Genomic DNA, 18,032 nt, shown 5'->3' with positions numbered 1-18,032 from the left:
TGCTGCTATTTAAGATATGGTGCTTGCACGRTTGGAAACCTGACTCGCATTCATTGATCAAGACTCAAGGTTGTAATGCAGCAATCATGCCGACCTCTATCAACTGCATTCTCGTTCTTTGCCACCTCCTAAAATCCCTTCACTACCAGCTTCAAAAACCTCCCCTCGTAACAACGGATAGTCCTCGTAATTAGAAATGCCCCTCCTCCCAATTCCAGCCTCTAAAAACCCCTGGATCTGTTCTCGATCCCTCAACACCCACCTCACGTTYGGGATGAGTATTTATGACCATAATGAGAGGGAAAGGGGAAAGGGATTTCTGGCGGAGGCGGTGAAGCTTGGGGTTCGTAAGCCTCGGTATGAGCAGTTGGGTTCATGAGGGATATGAAGAGGAATGAAGAGAACTCTCTCCCTGGAGTGGCAAGACTGTCTTCATTCATGCAGGCCATGCTCCTGTGGTGCGCTTTCTGTGGATATGCGATTGTCCTACAACGTCGCGTGTGACAATGGACAGATAACATGATTTCGAGGAAAGGGTTGAAGTTCGTCTCGTCGTAATTCGTCCAAATTGCAGTCATCAAAGATCAAACTCTTCGCTCGATCCGATCATCGCGGCGCTCCCCGTGAAATCCATCATCTTCACTCCGTTCCCTCCCAATGCTGATCTCCCCTCTTCCATAATACCATCTCTCCAGCAAAGCAGGTGTCTTTAAACCCCAAAACCATACCAAGCCCGCCGCGAACCCTACGGCATCATTCTTGAAAGCCAAACAACCGGCAACAGTAATCAACATGACGATCCATCTCTCCCCTCTCTCCTTCTCCACCGCTTCTTTCTCTTCACTGGTAATGATGCAGGTGCCGTTGACATCTTCCTCTGCCTGCTCCCAGAGATCCGTCGCATCTCCTACACTCTGACCTACTTTGGCCAATTCCACACCCGCGGCGAGGACCATGATTCCGAGCAATCCTTTTGGAAAACGCTGCAGTAAGGGAATGATGGCTTCGCCGGCAAACAAGCCGAGAAGAAGTTTAATAATTCCGAGGATGATGATTGAAGAACCTGAGCGAGCCCCGAAGCGGTATTGAGCTGCCAGGCCACCGGATCCATGGCAGATGGGCATGGCGCCGAACCAGCAGCCTATGAGGTTGAAGATTGCTACGGAAAGACCTATGTGGGTTGTTGAGGGAGTTGCAGGGGTGTTGGGGAAGAGGGAGGCAGCGAGGGATGTCACTGCCAGGACACTATTGAGGGTTGTGAGGGGAAGCTGAGGGAGAGCGGCTTCGATGGCGCCAGTTTTCCAGGCTGACGAGGAGGGGATGGCGAAATGTGGATACCAGAATGCGGAATGAAGGGAGGGAGAGGAGGGAGGATGGATTGCAGCAGCGGCGAGGACCAATCCGAACGCAAAGACCAACAAGGCATATGGGACTTGACGATAGATTGAGGCAATGAGAAGGAAGATGAAAGTCGCAATGGCCCAGAGTCGATTATCCAACGTTGGGAATGTCCATGCCAAAGGTTTAATGAGGGAGGTGCCGGCGCTGATGACCAGACTCAGTCCCGCTCCGACTTGGATTCCCTTGACGACGGCCACCGGCACCACTCGATGCAGCCAGCCGAGCAATCCCGTAATGCTGAGGATCAAGACGGCGAAGCCCATCGTTAGTCCTGCTGCAGACACGTCTTCTCGCGTGAGATTTTGGGAAATGGCGATGGCTGCTATGGCCTTCATGGGTTGCACCGGAAGGGGGATGCCGAAGAAGATGCCGGTGAGGATATTGGCCAGGCCGGAGAAAACGAGAGTGGAGGGGAGGGAGATGGAATGCTGGACCGTCAAGGCGATCATCAGAGGAAGGAGGGTGCCAAGATCTCCCAGGGAGCCCGAGAGCTCGGAGAGGGGAGCGGAGCGGAAGGTGGCGACATTGTGCTGGTGGACATGGCGGAGGTGAGAGAGGAGGGGCATTCTTTCTTGGGTGGAGGAGAAGGAGATGGAGATGGAGGGAGGTTTCATGCCATATCAGATCGGTGGGGTGCATGCAGTCTTGTGATTGATCCATATCCAATCTGATTGTCACATGTCAATACCGCCCATGTCATTGCCGACATCGGACTCCACTCGCCGTTCCGTCCCACGACTTTCCCGCACTCCACGCGTAAGGAACCTTCCGTCGCGCCTTTGGTCGCGTCTCCCAGAACTGGGAGCGGCTTCACTGTCCTCGTAAATTGACAATCCACGGCAGGTCTAACATGCCATCGCTCATCGCCGCCAGTATGCCGCTCTCTCCGCCCCGCTCTCCACCTCGCTTTCCACCTCAATCTCCGCCCCGCCGAAAAGCCTCCCGTCCACTCCTCCCACTCCCCGAAGCAGCGCTGTTCCACAACACGAATTTCCTGGAAGAATGCCTTTTCGAACCGGCATTCACCAATATCACTTCTTGTCTCACCTCAGGTCTTAGTACTGGGAGTCCGGCATATGTACCCACTCCCGCTGTGATCAGTCTGGCGGCGACGATCRGTGTGCATCCCAATTATACCACGAGAACAGCGGACAAAGACCGACATCGAGAGGCGGCGTTGGCGGCGAGGTTCTTGAGATGCGTGGTGGATGTGGTGGATGGGGAAGTCATGTTGCGGGAGGCATTCGCTTTCAAGAGGGAGGAAGGGAGGGGAAATGGAAGGGCAAGTAGGAAGCGGGACTCGGGCATCGGTGGGGATGGAGAGCGGGCGTTGGCGGGCAGATATGCGGGTCCGCAGAGTCTGTGGGCGTGCGCCGCCGACTTCTGGGCGGTGGTCGGATGGGCGATGAACTGTAGCGTCCGACATGCCGGGAGGTGGGAGAGATGGAGGGGATTGTTGGAGGTGGTGTTGGATGTGTTGGAGAGGGATTGGGCGAGGAGTGTCGAGGCGGGAGAGGTCAAGGATTGTCTGTTGCTGAAATATCTGCAGACTATGGGTGGCGGGCGGAATGATCGGCGAAGGATGATGAGAGCTATTTTGGCGGATGGGAGCGAGAAGAGTGTGGGCGAGTTTGGACAGGTGTGGAGGGAGGAGACCAGAGGGCCCAAGGCGGAAGACGAGAATCTTCTTCGGGGCAAGAATAAAAGGAAGTTGGATCTTGAAAACGGCGAGTATGGAGACTACTGGGACGATGATTCCGCCAACGAGCACGACAACCCCACAACATCCACTTCCACCCGCACATGCCGTACCAAGGCACAAAAGGCTTCCTCGGCAGGCTCCAGCGATGCTTCATCCTCGTCGACAACACACGCACCGACTGGCACCATTGAGTCCTTCGGCGGCTACCACTCCCTTCGTCTCCGTCAACGCCTTCTTTCCCTGCTCGCCACCTGCTCCCATACTTCTCCCAAACTCTTCGGAGCGGATCTCTCCGATCTCTGGTCCCYCTACACCGAGTTCCTTCGACCACTTCCCCTGCCCGTCTTCCAGCAATTCATCTCGCCTCAGAAAGCGTATTGGAGTCCAGCCTGGCAGGCCAGTCTCTGCGAGATGATGTCTCGCTCTCTCCTCGGAATTTCGGGAAGTTATGGCCTGGTCACCCCAGAGAGCTTTCAGCGAGACATCGTCTCGGCGACGGCTAATAACAGTAGCGTCGTGGACAATGCCAAGGTGGGGGTACTCGTGGAGAGTCTGTTGAGGTTGTTGTGGATGCAAGGTTTCCTMCACGACGGCTGTGAAGGATTACCGGACGGGATTGAGGACGGGATTGCGAAAAGGGAAGTCAAGGCTAGTGGAAGGAAGAAGGGAGGAGGTGCTGATGACGAGGCGAGGGAGTGCTTGAGGCTGAGCGGGGAGAGGTTGAGGGTGCTGGGGAGTTTGATTTGTGGATAGTTTGTCTCATGTGGTGACAATCCTCCTCTCCATACGATAATGAGCAATACGATGACCCTCAATGACTACAATGTATAGGCCAACCGCGATTGGATACTGCTCGGCATTTTCAAGACCTTCGACCATAGATACATGAAAGAAAGCCATCCGGATACATTTGATGGTCTGCGGAAGTTAGCCGTGCCGAATAGTACAAGGCTTGACCCCCTACATGTACGATGACTCACACCTACTTTTAATGATCGAAGTAAGATATGGATTACGTGAAAGATGACTACTGCTACAGCTTCTTGCCTAGATCTAGCAAAGCCAGCTGTTCCTAACCGCCTCGTTATGAATCAGTCGGGCTTTAGAAGCCTCCTCACACAATCTTAGCAGTCCCGTTGGCCCGTTCACCATCAACCCCATCACCCTTGCAGTAGCGTGTCGTCTTGCAACCGTGACCGCCGGAAAAAGCAAGATCCAACCACTCTTTCATAAAGTCGACAGCTTCCGGTACATGTTTTTTGTAGTGATGATGAGCCTCTGTAAGTTCCAGGTCGGAATCTCCATCGCAGACTCCATCCCCTGGCTCGCAGATAGCGAGGACCTGACCGTCAAAGTTTGGAATGTCCCCTTGATATTGATCGGTGCGAGTGCTACCGTACATGGCAACGGCGAGAATTCTCGCCTTGACTGAAAACGCCAATCGACGGATAGCAGCGGTGATGACGGCGCCCCCTTGACTGTAGCCAGAGGCCACTACCCAACTCTTGGGACATTTCGAGTTTGCGAGATTGAAAAGGCGCATGGCTTCCTTCCATGCAAGTACGGTGGTTCCATCGTTGGCCCACATATTTCCGGTAATGTCGGCGTAGTATGKATCCCCAACACCCTGACAGGCGACCTCCGACTCGCCGTAGGCTAGCTTGAGTCCAGTACAGGTGTAAGGCCCAACGTCGCTCCAAGCACCCTGAAAAGTGTCAGTGTCCGTGCAGAAGAAAGTTTGCGGGAGAGGAAGTGGATGTCACCATGTTGCCAGGCTGTCTTGATCCACGCGCGTAGATCAGCGTGATGGGGCGGCATTCCCCCTCTACTAATTCATTGGAGTCGAAGTATAGGTCCTCAAGACCCGGATCCTCGAGCATGTTCCGTGGAGCCGCTACAGTCAAGGCTGCGAGCAAGGTGAGTAGTGCGAAGATCTTCATGGCTATAGGCAGAGTTCGTGTGATTGTGTCGGTTTTTCAAAAGCAGCCGTTTCTTTGGATGGGTGTATGAGATTTTTAAGAAGATGGAGGGAATCGGAAGGTAATAAGCAGGAGAAAGTGGGAGTGGGATTTTGGTGGAAAAATTGGCAAACTCTGTCTTGACACTCCGGCTGGTTCGGGAAGATATACTTATCTCAACTCATGGTTGAGCCCACTGTGAGCCAATGAGACGACACTGTGCGTAGAGGAGTCCAAATCATAATTCGTACTGCGGGCATACTCATCGCCCAAGAGCCGCAACTTCCGGGCCATCTTGCATGACTGTAGACACCATCTACAACTCAGATACCACCAAGCGCAGTGAMTCTACCACGAAGAAAGTTGACGGCCGTCGGTACATCGTCCAGGTAGCCCAAGTGTCCTGTCGCAAAAAAAGAATGGTTAGTGATATTGAGGATGAATCAACCAAGAGCAGAATTCGAATTACCAGGGGTGACGTCCAAACCGCCGTCACAAACGCCGTCATTAGCCGCACAGATGGACAAGACACGATCGTTCGGGTAGTTTGGAATCTTGCCATTCTCTTCATCTTGCCGAGTATTTCCGTAAAAGATGACACCTGCAAGGTTGGTCTGGCTGGCGGCAGGGAGACGGCGAACGGAGCCAGTGATGAGAGCAGCTCCTTGACTGTAACCGCCGGCAACGACTTTTGAACTTGGACACTTGGACCTTGCGAGGTTGAAGAGACGAATGCCCTCGTTGATGCCGTCCATTGGAGTTCCCTCTGGCGACAAGTTGCCAATGAGGGATGCACCGTATGGGCCTTGCGAGGGAGGTGTCAGCAGTTGCTCGGGGCTGTACCTGGGTATATCATCTCCCTCACCTCCTACACCTTGGCAAGCAACTCTGGTGCTGCCATAAGCCGACTTGAGTTGATTGCATGTCGCTGGGCCAACATTGTCTCCCTGAGCTTCATCAGCATTGACGAGAGCACACTAGACGACGCAACCTACAATGTTACCCGGCTGGGTTGAGCCACGGGCGAAGATGAGGATCAAAGGTCTGCAAGCTCCACTTTCAAGCTCATTGATGGTGCTTCCAGTTTGACGGGACTCAAGTATCTCGGTGGGAGCCGCTGCTGCTGCCGCAACAAGCAGAGAGGTAATGCCAAAGAACTTCATGATTGTGGACCGTGGTGGAGACGGAGAATGCTGGAAGGAGATGAATGAATCAGAGGTGGACTGATGGGCAGATGAACCGTCTACTTATGCAACATCCATGCGGGAAGAATTCGAACATCCTGTTCCCATCGAGGTACTGCATGCATCTCCCGTGACGAAGAGCGGAGATGCTCACATATCGGACCTCATCACCGCGTCTGCGTCTGATATTCGGTGGATATGCATTGGATCCACCCATTGGCAGATGGTGTATTGCAGTGCGTCTCCTTCCTATTCAAGGCAGGACTTTTCCGTGGAAATGTCCACGTGTTGGAAGTTTCGAAGTCGCAGGTGACCGCCAAGTCTTCCCCAAGGCCGTTGTTCRTCTCGTTGCTCGTTTAGTAGTTCGTTTAATAGGCGAGCTCCAGACGAGCTATGCTCGTGTGATCCAAAAACTTGGCAGGCAGAATTCCGTCTTAAGCGAAATCAGGTCGCAATAGCAATGGTCTGGAACGATTGCCTGGAAAAATTTCACGATGAGAGGAGAATTTTCCGCGTGGGATTGCATCTTATCAAATGCCGTTGATGAATCCATGATTTTTTCGCATTGCAGAGGCGAATGGAAGAAATCGGAAGAAGTCTAGACCACGTTGTAGTGATTTATACTATGTCTGGCTCGTTTCGACCGGCATATGTCTGGGGAAACTTGATCGTTGGTACGCCAGGCACACAGTCACATGCACCTGCCAATCCGGGCGATCAGTGCCGAACCTTTGGCAATCTGATCAAGGAAGTGCTATGCGGAGTATCTTCTGCCGTGCGGAGAAATAATGCGGAGGATATTCGAACACCCGTGTGTAGGTTTCCCGTTCCTCTCAGCTCTACCTTCTGTCTGAACGAGGCAAGAAAGAGCCTTCCGACAGACAATCATTTCAAGATCTGCCATGCAGTTCCTCCAGGAAAACAAGCAAGCGTTCTACTATGAGATTGAGGACGAAGAACAATCTCATCGAGAGACAGATCACTCGTGGCGGCCATTTGCATACATCTTATTCGCTTTACTTTGCTGCGCAACCAGCTTTTTCGCCGGCACTCGTCTTGGCCTCGCAAAGACACGACATGCTGCTTCCTCGCCAATTCCATGGAGTATATTCATGCCTTGTAGATATGATCTTCAAAACTGACAACACATAGTACCAGAAGCACTGGTCACCTTCGAGTCCAACTCCCGGTATGGAGGTCCTTCATCCCCCGAGAGCGATGAATTCTGGACTTCTCTTTCACCAGTAAGTCGATCGCCGAATCCTGGGCCTTATAGAGACTAATCATTCACAGCCGGGAGAGGGATTCGTCTTGATAGATGATCCTTCCGGCTGGGATCTCCCACCTGGCAAGACCACGGCCCAGGGAGAACTATACGACGTCGCAGTTTTCCACCAGCTTCACTGCTTGACCAAGATACGGGAGCATGCCTCCTTGCTACGTTTCGCTCTGGGAAAGAATGACACTGCTGGTTTCCATAAGATTATCAGTCCTCAAGTCGACCACATGGCACATTGTTTTGACTATCTTCGCCAGTCAATCATGTGTGCCGGTGACCTCACRTTAGAGTGGCCAAAGGAGGGCTCGAATGGCGAGCATCTCGTTGTCGATGGGTGGGGAGTCCAGCATCAGTGCAAAGATTGGGTAGGTGAAATTCTAGCAACGTGTGATWTGGAGCTGATTATCACCGCAGAATGCCATCTCAGAGTTTGTGGCAAAGAATAGCCCGACCTTGAGATAGCCAAAGGAAGCGATGTTGAGTGAGACATGGAGTGCTACTGTGGAAACCCTGCTGGGCGGGTAGCATCCTGACTTCGATCTTGATCATTTCTTCTGATTTGCAGTAGGTGCCTTCGACTGACGGTATACGGCAAGCCAGAGAAAAGCACGATTCACTTACTGGGATCTGTCTTGTATGCAAATTGTTACAGGCTACGGACAGATACGCTCTCGGAACCGATTGGAGCGAGCACCCAAGAGGACCACGGACAACTACATACTCATGCATTGCCACTCGATCTTTCCGTCGGCCTCAAGTGTACARAGATTCCCATTGCTCTCCAGCCACTCTCTGCCCTTGCGCCATCGCAAAGGAATGCGTCAGTACCGCAGGAAACTCTGGCCTTTGACCTCAAGCGACTGTATTGCAAAACTGAGGTCTACTTCATCTTTAACAAAGCCACGCCCTGCTAGGATCGTCCAATTCAAATCGAGGTTTGTCTCTCGGCTTCGAGCAGAGCCTGGAGCTCCGCCAATTTCGCCGGGATACGAGCGAGGTCGTGCTGTACAAGCTTGAGGTATTGCTGCGACACTGCAGCTTGGGTGCGGCCCTCGCCCAGTTTCGGCCAGAATCGAGCATTGTGAAGCTCAGCGATGCGCGGGTGGGATACCGTCTTGCGGTCTGGATTGTCGCGGTAGAGTTCCAGAAGACCCATGTGCTCGGGAGTGGTCCAAGGAATGGCTCTGCCGTGCTCGTGATTGCCTGAACCGGCGACGTGCTTGTTGATTTGCTTCTTACGCCTCTTCTGCACTGCACTGGAAACTTTGGAGGCGGCTGACTCCTGCTGTTTCGGCTTGCGGGCTGTGACGGTAGGTCTCTGCTCGGACTCCATCTCATCATCTGCGCCCTCTGTATCGGATCCAGCTTCTCCGACATCGTACATCCCCAGATTGACACCCCGTCCTTCCGCCTGTTTTAGCTCCGCCGCGAGCCTCCGACTGAACTCTCCGACGCCCGCATGGATGCCGTTGACAGTGAGCACCATCTCGAAAGACGAGGCAGGAGCTTGTCTGTGTAGCCCCCAAGGGGCGTTCTTGAAGAAGGCGGCAATCATCTCGGCGGTCGCTTGGCGCAAGCCTCCACCATGTTCTCCCAAGTCGGAGATGTCTTCTATCCAAGTATCCTTGTCTGTGGCGGCGGGATCTCCAAGCTTGCGCATGGTATCGATGATGAGGAGCAGAATCCACCGCATCTCCAAAGCTTGTCGTAAAGTCGGCTTGAAGCCAAGGAGCTTGGCGAGCGCGTGATAAACCGGACCCCTGAGGGTATTGTCGCGAGGGTGTTTAGTGATATGGGGCATCTACACGTGGTCAGATGTGGTCGCAAGTCGCGCACGGAAGCCAGCTAGATCCGAATACTTACGTTGGTGAGGTCCATGATGGGCTCCTCGACAGTGCGCATAGCGTTGCCGGCCATGATGGATAGATCGCCGCGATGTATGCTGTTGCAAAGATGATCTTTTGATGATATACTCGTTGAACGATGGCGATGGCGATGTTTGAGCATCCGGTAGTTCTGGTGATTTGGTGCAAGCTCTGCGTCACGAGCATGGAAGAGCATGGAATGATCTGGCGGGGAACCTTCGCGGCGAAACATCGGGGGCCTAATTCGAGTGAATGAACATGTCCACCTGCCAGTCGTACAACTCGGCAAACATTCCCCGCTATATATCCAACCCACTCATCGGGAGCTCCACATCAATGGGCCTGTGGCCYGGACAGCTAACTCTTCAGGTCGCATGATGCGTTTTCAACATCAGCGTCAGTCATTGGGACATTCTGAGATTCAAGAGATCACAACGTGGGATGCGAGAGACAAAGACCTACACATGGTGTTGATGATCGAGACAGGATCGAACGCTATCGACCTCGCTGCAACCTCCTCAATGATGAGTTTCCATCTCGAACGATCTCCGCCCTTCGGAGGATCTTTCCATCACAACTCCGTCTCAGTAGCTCTTGGAGATCCCGTCAACTCCGAAAGCGCCAGCTATCTCTCCATCAGTGGTGTCGCAGATTGAAACACGGAGAGCTGTCTGGAATAAAAGTCTTACCGTACATTTACCTTGGCTCAACTCTCATTCCATCATGCTCGCGTACACGAGCAGCGCCATTCCTGATACTGAGCTATTATAGCATCAGCAAGCTGTTGGTCGACGTTGTGTACTTCATTCTCTACCATACACCGTTCAGGGGTTAGCCAGCATATCGCTACTGCTCGCGGATTCGCCACGATGGAACATCCTGAGGCTTCTCAGCTGATGKCGTGGACCCCCCTAAAGAAGCACCAAAGGTGTATATCGATGAAGTTTTCGGTTCCCTCGCTATGCAAGCCCATCGATAAAGAGAGCTGGACAGGTGCCAAACATATGATCCAATACTCTTTCGGCTCAAAAGTAAGGATATTGTATCATTCCTACTCTTTCAAGTGCTCGAACTGAGGAACGTAGAAGAAGGCAACTCGATTGAGCAGCTGATCTCGTATGGAAGTCAAAGGGGTGTCGCTGCGAGCTGCGCATATTCATGTTTGTCATACGGCAATCGAGATCGTCGTGAAATTGATCCTGCGTATCTGAAGTGCTCCCGTAACCTCATGTTCTTTGACTGGTATTTGCCTTGAGTTCTCATTGTTTTGCAATAGTCCAAGTAAACCACGCCCACGATCTATTTGGTAGATGCAGCTACACATGAGCGTTGCAGGCACGGTCCTGCTCTGTTCCAATGCTAAACTCCAATTATTTGCTCCATCTCTCCTCCCCAGGCTAGGACCGAGCCCCGATCCTCAGGCCTGGACCGTGAGACCACGGCAAATCCGTCATTCCCACCGACACACGTGCTTCACAGGTGTCTCGTTCATATAAATATCTTCACGGTGGCAGCCCATCAGTCACGTCTTGAAACTCGAAAGAAGTGTTGATCTCTAACCCAATGGACTCAAGTGAACGCTGCTCTCGAGAAATGCTAGTTCGATTTACCCTGATCTCGACTTCCAATTCCACCCTTGATCTCTTCCCGACTAGTTCTACACTTCAACATCAATTTTTGTTTCGAATCGATTCTCAGTCAGCTTTGCGCTTACTCTCATGACCACTTGTCATTACCATACTCAAAGCCCCTAGGACGCATCACAGACTCGTCCTGACTACGATTCTTCCACGAAGAATCCTCAATTATTCGCAACGTGCAACGGTCCTGACCGCTATGCCTGTCAGTGCTCAACGAGATGACTTCTCGGGTGCTCATCAGCTTGGAGAAGAATCAGAGGCTCAGCTTCCAGACGATTTGCTCACTGATCTCTCCCTCATGCAATCTCGAGAATGCAATCCGTCAACACCTCAGCTCGTGGCAACAGCGATCGGAGAGCAAGCAGGCACTATGAACGTCGGGAGCGAAAAACTCTTCAACTTTCATGGACGCGCATCACCTCCATGGCCAAAAGCGTCGGCGGCTGACTGGGAACGCAACCCTTCGCATGCAAGTGTTTCCCGCACGGATCTACTCCGCGGCGGAATCGAGATCATACCCTAATTGATGTGGAATCGCTTACGCAAGACCTGATCAGACCGAACAAGGACGGATCGTTCAGCGACAAACACTTTTTGTCCATGCAGAAAGTGAGCAGAGCCATGCAGGAGCAAGACCGAGAAGCTTTTCACGCCGGTCTGATCCACGACGTCTCGCCCAGAACCATCGCACCTTCCCTTGGACGGCGCGTTGTCGGAATCGAGAAGATTGACCGCGACACTCAGTTCACCAGATGTATACCTTGCGAGTCGAAGATTCAGATGCCAAGCGCTCACGCAGCGATCGTGCTATCGTCCTTGCTGGAAGAGACTGAGCGATCACGCTCGAGTGTAGTTGCAAAGGAGAGGAAAATGGCCGTCCACACAGAGACAGACATCGAAAATGAGATGGGGTCCAGTGAGAGGAGATTTGACGATCAAATGATCCTCCTCGGGTGTGGAATCCTGATGCAAGCAAGCGGTGGAAGAAGCATAGTACCACGCTCTTCGGAGGGAAACCCGATGCTTGATGACACTCGTGCTGGGCCAGAAGCGAGTCGTGTAGTGGAGGTGCTTCTCCTCAAAGACGAGGAGCTGTGGACCGAGACAGTAGGTGAGTCTGGTGAAGACATCGCGCAAGATCCGCTGTTCTGGGTGCGAGCAGATCGCCTGGGCAAGTCTGCTGCAAGGTTGAAGATCATCCGCACGTCCCAGTTCAGCAGCGATAAGCACAAGCTGCGGACCCATGAGGACTCCGAGAAGGCGACTTACTCGAACGACTCAACGGCGAAGAAATCAGAAACAAGAGCAAAGAAATTCCGAAGGTGTCATTCGAGGCATTCACGGAGCCAAAGCAATCAACACGCAAGGGCGACGTGATTGGAGCAGTAGAAGCATAGGACGTTACGCAGCTATTCCCAACGAGATCAAGAGAGTGTGTGGAGGTAGGACTAGGACCAAGAGGCACTGTGGTGTGAGAGAAGGATGATGCAGAGAGAGCGAAGCAGCTACCGTCACGAGGTGCGAGACGGACTCTAGGACGGTTCGAGTGTTGAACCGCGGAAACAAAACGATCAAATCTCATCGAATCGAGGAAGCCAGGCCTGTGCTGAACGGATGATGGAGGCTTTGCCTCTACGTGCATCAACGCTTTCCATCCGTGCGAAGTGGAATACCTATTGGCGAGCATGTTTGTCGCAGCGGGATCCCTAGGCTCTGATAAGGTGACCCAGGGCCCTTCATTGTTCAATGATATTTCAAAGCTGCTCGATCACTTCTTGTCAACGGTAAAGGATATGACGCCGCGTTAAGGTGAGGTACGAGATGAGAACCCCTTTCTCAGACAGACAGTAGGTAACGATACAGATGGCCTTAGCCAATTCCAGAGATAGCGTAGATACTAGGCGATCCAGTGCTGTAGCCAATGTTGTCTTGTGAGTAAGGCGATCACCGTGGCCCGTTTTGTGGTCGTTCTAACACTTTCGTTGTAGGTCGACTTTCCGCACAATCTCAAACCCTCATGGCTATACCCGTGCTCCCTTCAACGGCTGGTGGGTAGACCAAGAATACTCTCACACTCACTTGGAAAACTCAATTTAGCATGTGAACGCCGCGCGTGCATGAGCCACTTCCTCCTCGCTTAGTCATTGCTGTGGCGAAGCCGAGATCGAATCTCCGTCTCCGGCGCTAGGCAAGAAAAACCTCACCGACAACAACCTCCCGTCAATTTTCTCCGCAACACCATCGGATCATTTGCACCAGGAAATATTCCCTCAAATCTCATACTACTGACAGCAGCCTCATCAAAATGGGAAACGGAGCCAAAGCCCAGCAGAAGCGCGAGCGCGCCGCGGACAAGACCAAAAAAGGCCCCACTTCGCAGCTGAAATCCGTGAGTCTAATCGTGCAGCATACGGCGACCTCAGTAGTCACTGACCTTTGCAGAACGCCGCTGCAAAATCCGTCAAATGCAAGGTCTGCTTCCAAGACTTTCAGAGCACCGTCAACCGCACGGCGTTGGATCAGCATGCTGAATCCCGGCACTCGAAGAAGTACGAGGACTGTTTTGCCGCATAGATTCGGGAAACGGATTGATGGAGTGACGGGTTGATGTTGATGTAAGTCTCATTACACCTGTAGCAGCATGAGAGACCGCAAATTGACCGCATCGACGTAGACACGAGCGAGAAAAGTCCACATTGATGCGGAGTCGACAGCATCGGAGTTCGGGATTGAATTACTTGATACCAATAGATTTCATGGAATGAACAGCGTGGCTTGCTGGTCCTTTGGCGAATGGGCAGAAGTCGCAGACAAAGCAAAACAGTATGCATTGCGCTACATTTCATATCTGAACCACAGCGGGTGGTATTTACAGCTCAGGCTTGCCATCTCATGCTATTCTTTCCGGGGTTCGTGCCCTGCTGATCTCTCATGCTCGTCAATCTCTGGGACAAGTCCTTCCACCGTCAGGTCAACCAGCCCAGGCCTGACAAACTTTGTCTTCCGCAGAAGTTTCCAAACACCAAATGCGATCGGGAACGCTGCCAGGAAAGTGTAATCCAGGAAGAAAGTCGTAGTGTCCCAACCTCCCGCAATGAACAGCGTGTAGCCTAGCAGGAGCAGCATCACGCCGCACCCAAACATGGCAACATATGATGTGTACGGTTGAAGCTTTCCTCGATACGGCAGCGTCCGCCTGTCGACACCCTGCAGTCGCAACGCAGCATGGAATTGCCGGTACGTCAAAGCCACGGAAAAGTAGTTGAGCAGCTGACAAGCCGTGATCARATAGACCAGCCAAATCAGAACCTGAGCGCTGGAACTCTTTACTTGCAGGAAAGCAAGGCAACAGAAGCCGAGACATGCGAGGACCGCATAGATTGGCACGCCAGACTTCATGGTCTTGGAGAACAATCGCGGTGCAGTGCCGTTAAGTGACATGCCGTACAGCGTTCGCGAAGCAGAGAAGAAGATACCGTTGCCGCAACTGAGAACCGAGGTCATGATCAAGGCGTTGACGACGTGCGGTAGTCCCGATATCTTCAGCCGATCCATTGCTATCACATACGGCGACGCAGCTCCGGTTCCACTGCCACCCACCTTCCCGCTTAGCACTGCCAAGAGAGTGGGGTCATTGTATGGGATGACAATTCCCAATGCCAGGGCAGATGCGAGGAAAAACCCCAACATCCGAAAGACGAATGACCGGTATGCTTTGGGTAAGACTGTACGTGGTGCCTCGGTTTCGCCAGCCACCATTGAAATGTACTCCGGTCCGGTGATGGAGAATGTCGCTTGAACGATGCAGGATAAGACGCCGAGGAACTTGCCGGTGGATCCGGGTACCAGGTGCTCAACGAAAGCGCCCTGCAGAAACGTCAGTGATGAACCCGGTCCAGAAGCAGGAGTCCGGACGACCTACCGGCTCCTTCCAGTACCTGAATCCGTATCGATCGTTCAAGGGGTTCCCGCCCAACATCGTGACTACGGTGAATGAAAGACACATGAAGATCAGGAACACCTTGAAGATTGACAGATAGAATTCTGCGACTCCAAAATATCGGACCGAGATCGTGTTGAGAAGACTTGAGGCAGAATTAGCGGGCTTTTGGAGAGAACGTCTTGATAGACGTACGCATAAACGACCATGATTACGACTATCACGGCCTCAACAGGGACTGCGTCCGTCCAGAAACCCAATAGAATGTTGAAAGCAACGATTTCATATGGGATGAGCAGCGCCATGTTCAAGAAGAAGTTCCACGACATCGCAAAAGCCAGCGCTTCGTCCACCCAGACTCCCGCCAACCGGATAAACGGCGAGGGGATTGGAGCGTAGCAAACCATTTCCGCTGCGCACACATCAGCGGCTGCGTCTTTTCAGCATTGGCGGCAATCCTGTACCAAAACACTCATTGACGCAAAGCATAACAGCTCCCCAAATCACGAAGCCGAGAAAGAGCCCTGCGGGTCCTCCTTTTGGCAAGGCACTTCCCATTTGAACAAAGAGTCCGGTACCGATTGCACCACCAATTGCAAAGAGTTGCACCTCCTTCGACCGTAGCCTCCGGTGAAGCTGTGGATTTGGCAGGGATGCATGGTCGAATGCACCAACTTCAACATCAGCAACATGCTTCTCGTTTCGATTGGGAGAGTGCGAGATCCAGCCCAGGTCTTTGCTATCCTGGCTGCTGGCCTTCGTTTGTGCTGCGCGACTTGCCATCGTTTTCTGCAGAGTGTTAATGGCGCACGAGAGTAGGGATCGTTTTGCTTTTTACAGCAAGATGACGGCCATTTCGCGGTAATGTGCCCATGATGGTGCTAGCATGGCATTCAACATTGCTATCGCTTGCGCTAACTTTACCGCCGGGGCCCACTTCCTGGCCTATCTTGACATTTGTGGGGTACGCCCTGCATCGGCTCTAAACATCTTGGCAGCAACCACTTCGCAGATAGAGACACCACGAATCCAGCATTTCGGGTGACAATTCGTTGGACCATGACCTTTTCGTCGCCTCTTCTCTTCGCGGGTGCATTCTTGGCCTTGGCCATATACCGCTTCATTATCCAGCCACTCTACACACATCCACTTCGCTCCGTACCTGGCCCAACTTTCTACGCACTCACCCGCTGGCGTCTCGCCTGGGAAGACCTTCAGTCCCGACGAACACGCACGATCCACGCGTTGCACCGGCAGTATGGCTCGGCAGTTCGTATTGGCCCAAACGAGGTGCATTTCAACTCACTCTCTGCCCTTAAGAAGATTTACGGACCAGGCAGCCCCTTCGGTCGGACTTCATTCTATCGAATGTTCGATGCGTACGGGGAACAGAACCTCTTCACATTCCACTCTTCGAAACAGCACGGAGAAAGAAAGAAACTCTTAGCAAATGTGTACTCGAAATCCAACATTCTGAAAGGCAGAGCTTCCGGACTTGTGTCCGAAAAAGTACAGCAGTATCTAGACTGGATCTCGTCAACTGAAGGCAAGCCGGAGGAGATCTTCAAGAGCTTACACTACTACTCCCTCGACTCAATCACAGCTTTCATCTATGGTCCGTCAGATGGCGGGACGTCCTCAATGAAGGGCAATGCGTCGCATCAAGCTCTACTGGACGATATCATCAACCCTTCTAGGAGGAGATTAACCTGGTGTGCTGTACACTTTCCCCGTCTCGTCAAATGGCTCTACACACGCACTGGACTGACTGCAAGGCTCGTGACGCCGTTTCTTCCCATGCAAAAGCCGACCACGTATACCGGCATCCGAGCTCATGCGCTCGCCGCTTCACAAGGTGCCAAGGGAACCAAGTTCGAAAAGTCGGCCGGAGACGAGGAACAAACAATCCTGGGTCGTCTTTACCATCTTCAGTCGCTGGCCTCTCAATCGAAAGCACTTACAGACCTCCAAATTGCGTCGGAGTGCGCTGACCACTTTCTCGCCGGGATTGACACAACAAGCGATACACTGATGTTCATGCTTTGGGCGCTGTCTCGACCACAGAACTCCGCTTTCCAGCAAAAGCTCATGGAAGAATCACTTACTATTCCAGCCGAGGACCTTGATGTCCACGGGAATCCCACGGTGGAAGCGGCAGACAAGCTCCCATACCTTAATGCCGTGATCAACGAGACACTCCGACTGTATGCCCCTCTTCCGGGATCTGAGGCGAGGAGTGCGGACATGGATGTCGTGGTTGATGGATATCTTATCCCTGCTGGATCGATTGTCAACATGGCACCTTACAGCTTGCACCGGAATGCGGCGGTGTTCGAGGATCCTCTGAGTTGGAATCCGGATCGCTGGCTGGTAAAAGATGCGGAGAAATTGGCTGAGATGAAGAGGTGGTTCTGGCCATTTTCGAGTGGAGGTAGGATGTGTATCGGGATGCAGTGAGTCGAAATTGAGCGTTCAAATTCGCTTGAGCTGGATGGCTGACTGGTTCGATAGCCTCGCGACGGCGGAGATGGCGGTTGTGCCGGCCATCTATCGCAAGTACAGCACGTCGATCGCACCCGGTTTCGAAGCCAAATCTCCTGGCATCGTTAGCAGAGTGGAGGTCTTTGGAGATGAATCTTTCGACGAGACAGAGGTAAGTGTTTCTCGTGCGGGTTATGACGAGACAGCTAATCTCGCGAAAGGAACACACTTGCTGGATTAACTTCGTACCTACGTGAAGAAAGGTCAGACATAGGGCTGCTTACTCGGCTACGGCGGGAGATCGCTAGTAGAAGAGATAAAGAGGACCGAAYGTAGAGGAGATCCCTCGTTTCCCTTTACTAGGTAAAATTACGAATTTAGAAGCGATCGCTTATAATAATCGGCGAACGACGTAAATACTAGAGTTCGTAGAGATGTTTTATAAGTTCGATATAGGAGGAAAAATGTCCGAAAGAATTTTCTTCGCGTAGTACTTAAGAATTTTTCTTCGCGTAGTATCTAAGGGTATTCTTCGCGTAGAATCTAAGGATATTCTTCGCGCGGTATCTAATAATATCCTTT

General features: G+C 52.4%; 10 protein-coding genes; 5 read left to right on the top strand and 5 right to left on the bottom strand.

Annotated features, from left to right (window-relative positions):
* Positions 1–584: 584 nt before the first annotated feature.
* On the bottom strand, positions 585–1,967 carry RCC_11494 (related to sulfate transporter; the record flags this gene model as incomplete). Its single annotated transcript, XM_023776715.1, has 1 exon — positions 585–1,967. The coding sequence occupies one exon, from the start codon at positions 1,965–1,967 to the stop codon at positions 585–587; it is 1,383 nt and encodes a 460-aa protein (XP_023632483.1).
* Positions 1,968–2,275: 308 nt separating this feature from the next.
* Positions 2,276–3,856, top strand: RCC_11493 (uncharacterized protein; the record flags this gene model as incomplete). The annotated part of the gene is made up of 1 exon (XM_023776714.1): positions 2,276–3,856. One exon carries the CDS (start codon positions 2,276–2,278, stop codon positions 3,854–3,856), a length of 1,581 nt encoding a protein of 526 aa, XP_023632482.1.
* A 361-nt stretch (positions 3,857–4,217) lies between these two features.
* RCC_11492 (related to Probable cutinase 1) lies at positions 4,218–5,043 on the bottom strand (the record flags this gene model as incomplete). XM_023776713.1 has 2 exons in its annotated part: positions 4,218–4,808; positions 4,867–5,043. The coding sequence occupies 2 exons, from the start codon at positions 5,041–5,043 to the stop codon at positions 4,218–4,220; spliced, it is 768 nt and encodes a 255-aa protein (XP_023632481.1).
* Positions 5,044–5,384: 341 nt separating this feature from the next.
* Positions 5,385–6,224, bottom strand: RCC_11491 (related to Probable cutinase 1; the record flags this gene model as incomplete). XM_023776712.1 has 4 exons in its annotated part: positions 5,385–5,464; positions 5,531–5,866; positions 5,927–6,008; positions 6,057–6,224. 4 exons carry the CDS (start codon positions 6,222–6,224, stop codon positions 5,385–5,387), a joined length of 666 nt encoding a protein of 221 aa, XP_023632480.1.
* Positions 6,225–7,147: 923 nt separating this feature from the next.
* On the top strand, positions 7,148–7,986 carry RCC_11490 (uncharacterized protein; the record flags this gene model as incomplete). XM_023776711.1 has 4 exons in its annotated part: positions 7,148–7,349; positions 7,398–7,489; positions 7,539–7,889; positions 7,939–7,986. 4 exons carry the CDS (start codon positions 7,148–7,150, stop codon positions 7,984–7,986), a joined length of 693 nt encoding a protein of 230 aa, XP_023632479.1.
* A 463-nt stretch (positions 7,987–8,449) lies between these two features.
* Positions 8,450–9,441, bottom strand: RCC_11489 (uncharacterized protein; the record flags this gene model as incomplete). XM_023776710.1 has 2 exons in its annotated part: positions 8,450–9,325; positions 9,388–9,441. The coding sequence occupies 2 exons, from the start codon at positions 9,439–9,441 to the stop codon at positions 8,450–8,452; spliced, it is 930 nt and encodes a 309-aa protein (XP_023632478.1).
* Positions 9,442–11,650: 2,209 nt separating this feature from the next.
* Positions 11,651–12,406, top strand: RCC_11488 (uncharacterized protein; the record flags this gene model as incomplete). The annotated part of the gene is made up of 1 exon (XM_023776709.1): positions 11,651–12,406. The coding sequence occupies one exon, from the start codon at positions 11,651–11,653 to the stop codon at positions 12,404–12,406; it is 756 nt and encodes a 251-aa protein (XP_023632477.1).
* A 928-nt stretch (positions 12,407–13,334) lies between these two features.
* RCC_11487 (uncharacterized protein) lies at positions 13,335–13,603 on the top strand (the record flags this gene model as incomplete). XM_023776708.1 has 2 exons in its annotated part: positions 13,335–13,418; positions 13,472–13,603. 2 exons carry the CDS (start codon positions 13,335–13,337, stop codon positions 13,601–13,603), a joined length of 216 nt encoding a protein of 71 aa, XP_023632476.1.
* Positions 13,604–13,924: 321 nt separating this feature from the next.
* Positions 13,925–15,752, bottom strand: RCC_11486 (related to amino acid transporters; the record flags this gene model as incomplete). XM_023776707.1 has 4 exons in its annotated part: positions 13,925–14,896; positions 14,952–15,114; positions 15,165–15,381; positions 15,434–15,752. 4 exons carry the CDS (start codon positions 15,750–15,752, stop codon positions 13,925–13,927), a joined length of 1,671 nt encoding a protein of 556 aa, XP_023632475.1.
* A 276-nt stretch (positions 15,753–16,028) lies between these two features.
* Positions 16,029–17,707, top strand: RCC_11485 (related to pisatin demethylase cytochrome P450; the record flags this gene model as incomplete). XM_023776706.1 has 3 exons in its annotated part: positions 16,029–17,422; positions 17,481–17,622; positions 17,672–17,707. 3 exons carry the CDS (start codon positions 16,029–16,031, stop codon positions 17,705–17,707), a joined length of 1,572 nt encoding a protein of 523 aa, XP_023632474.1.
* Between the last annotated feature and the right edge of the window lie 325 nt (positions 17,708–18,032).

The sequence above is a fragment of the Ramularia collo-cygni genome (genome assembly GCF_900074925.1).
Source record: "Ramularia collo-cygni strain URUG2 genome assembly, contig: RCC_scaffold32, whole genome shotgun sequence".
NCBI classification, from domain to species: domain Eukaryota; kingdom Fungi; phylum Ascomycota; class Dothideomycetes; order Mycosphaerellales; family Mycosphaerellaceae; genus Ramularia; species Ramularia collo-cygni.
The sequence above is the reverse complement of the archived record's forward strand: the minus strand, read 5'-3'. Positions and strand labels throughout refer to the sequence as shown.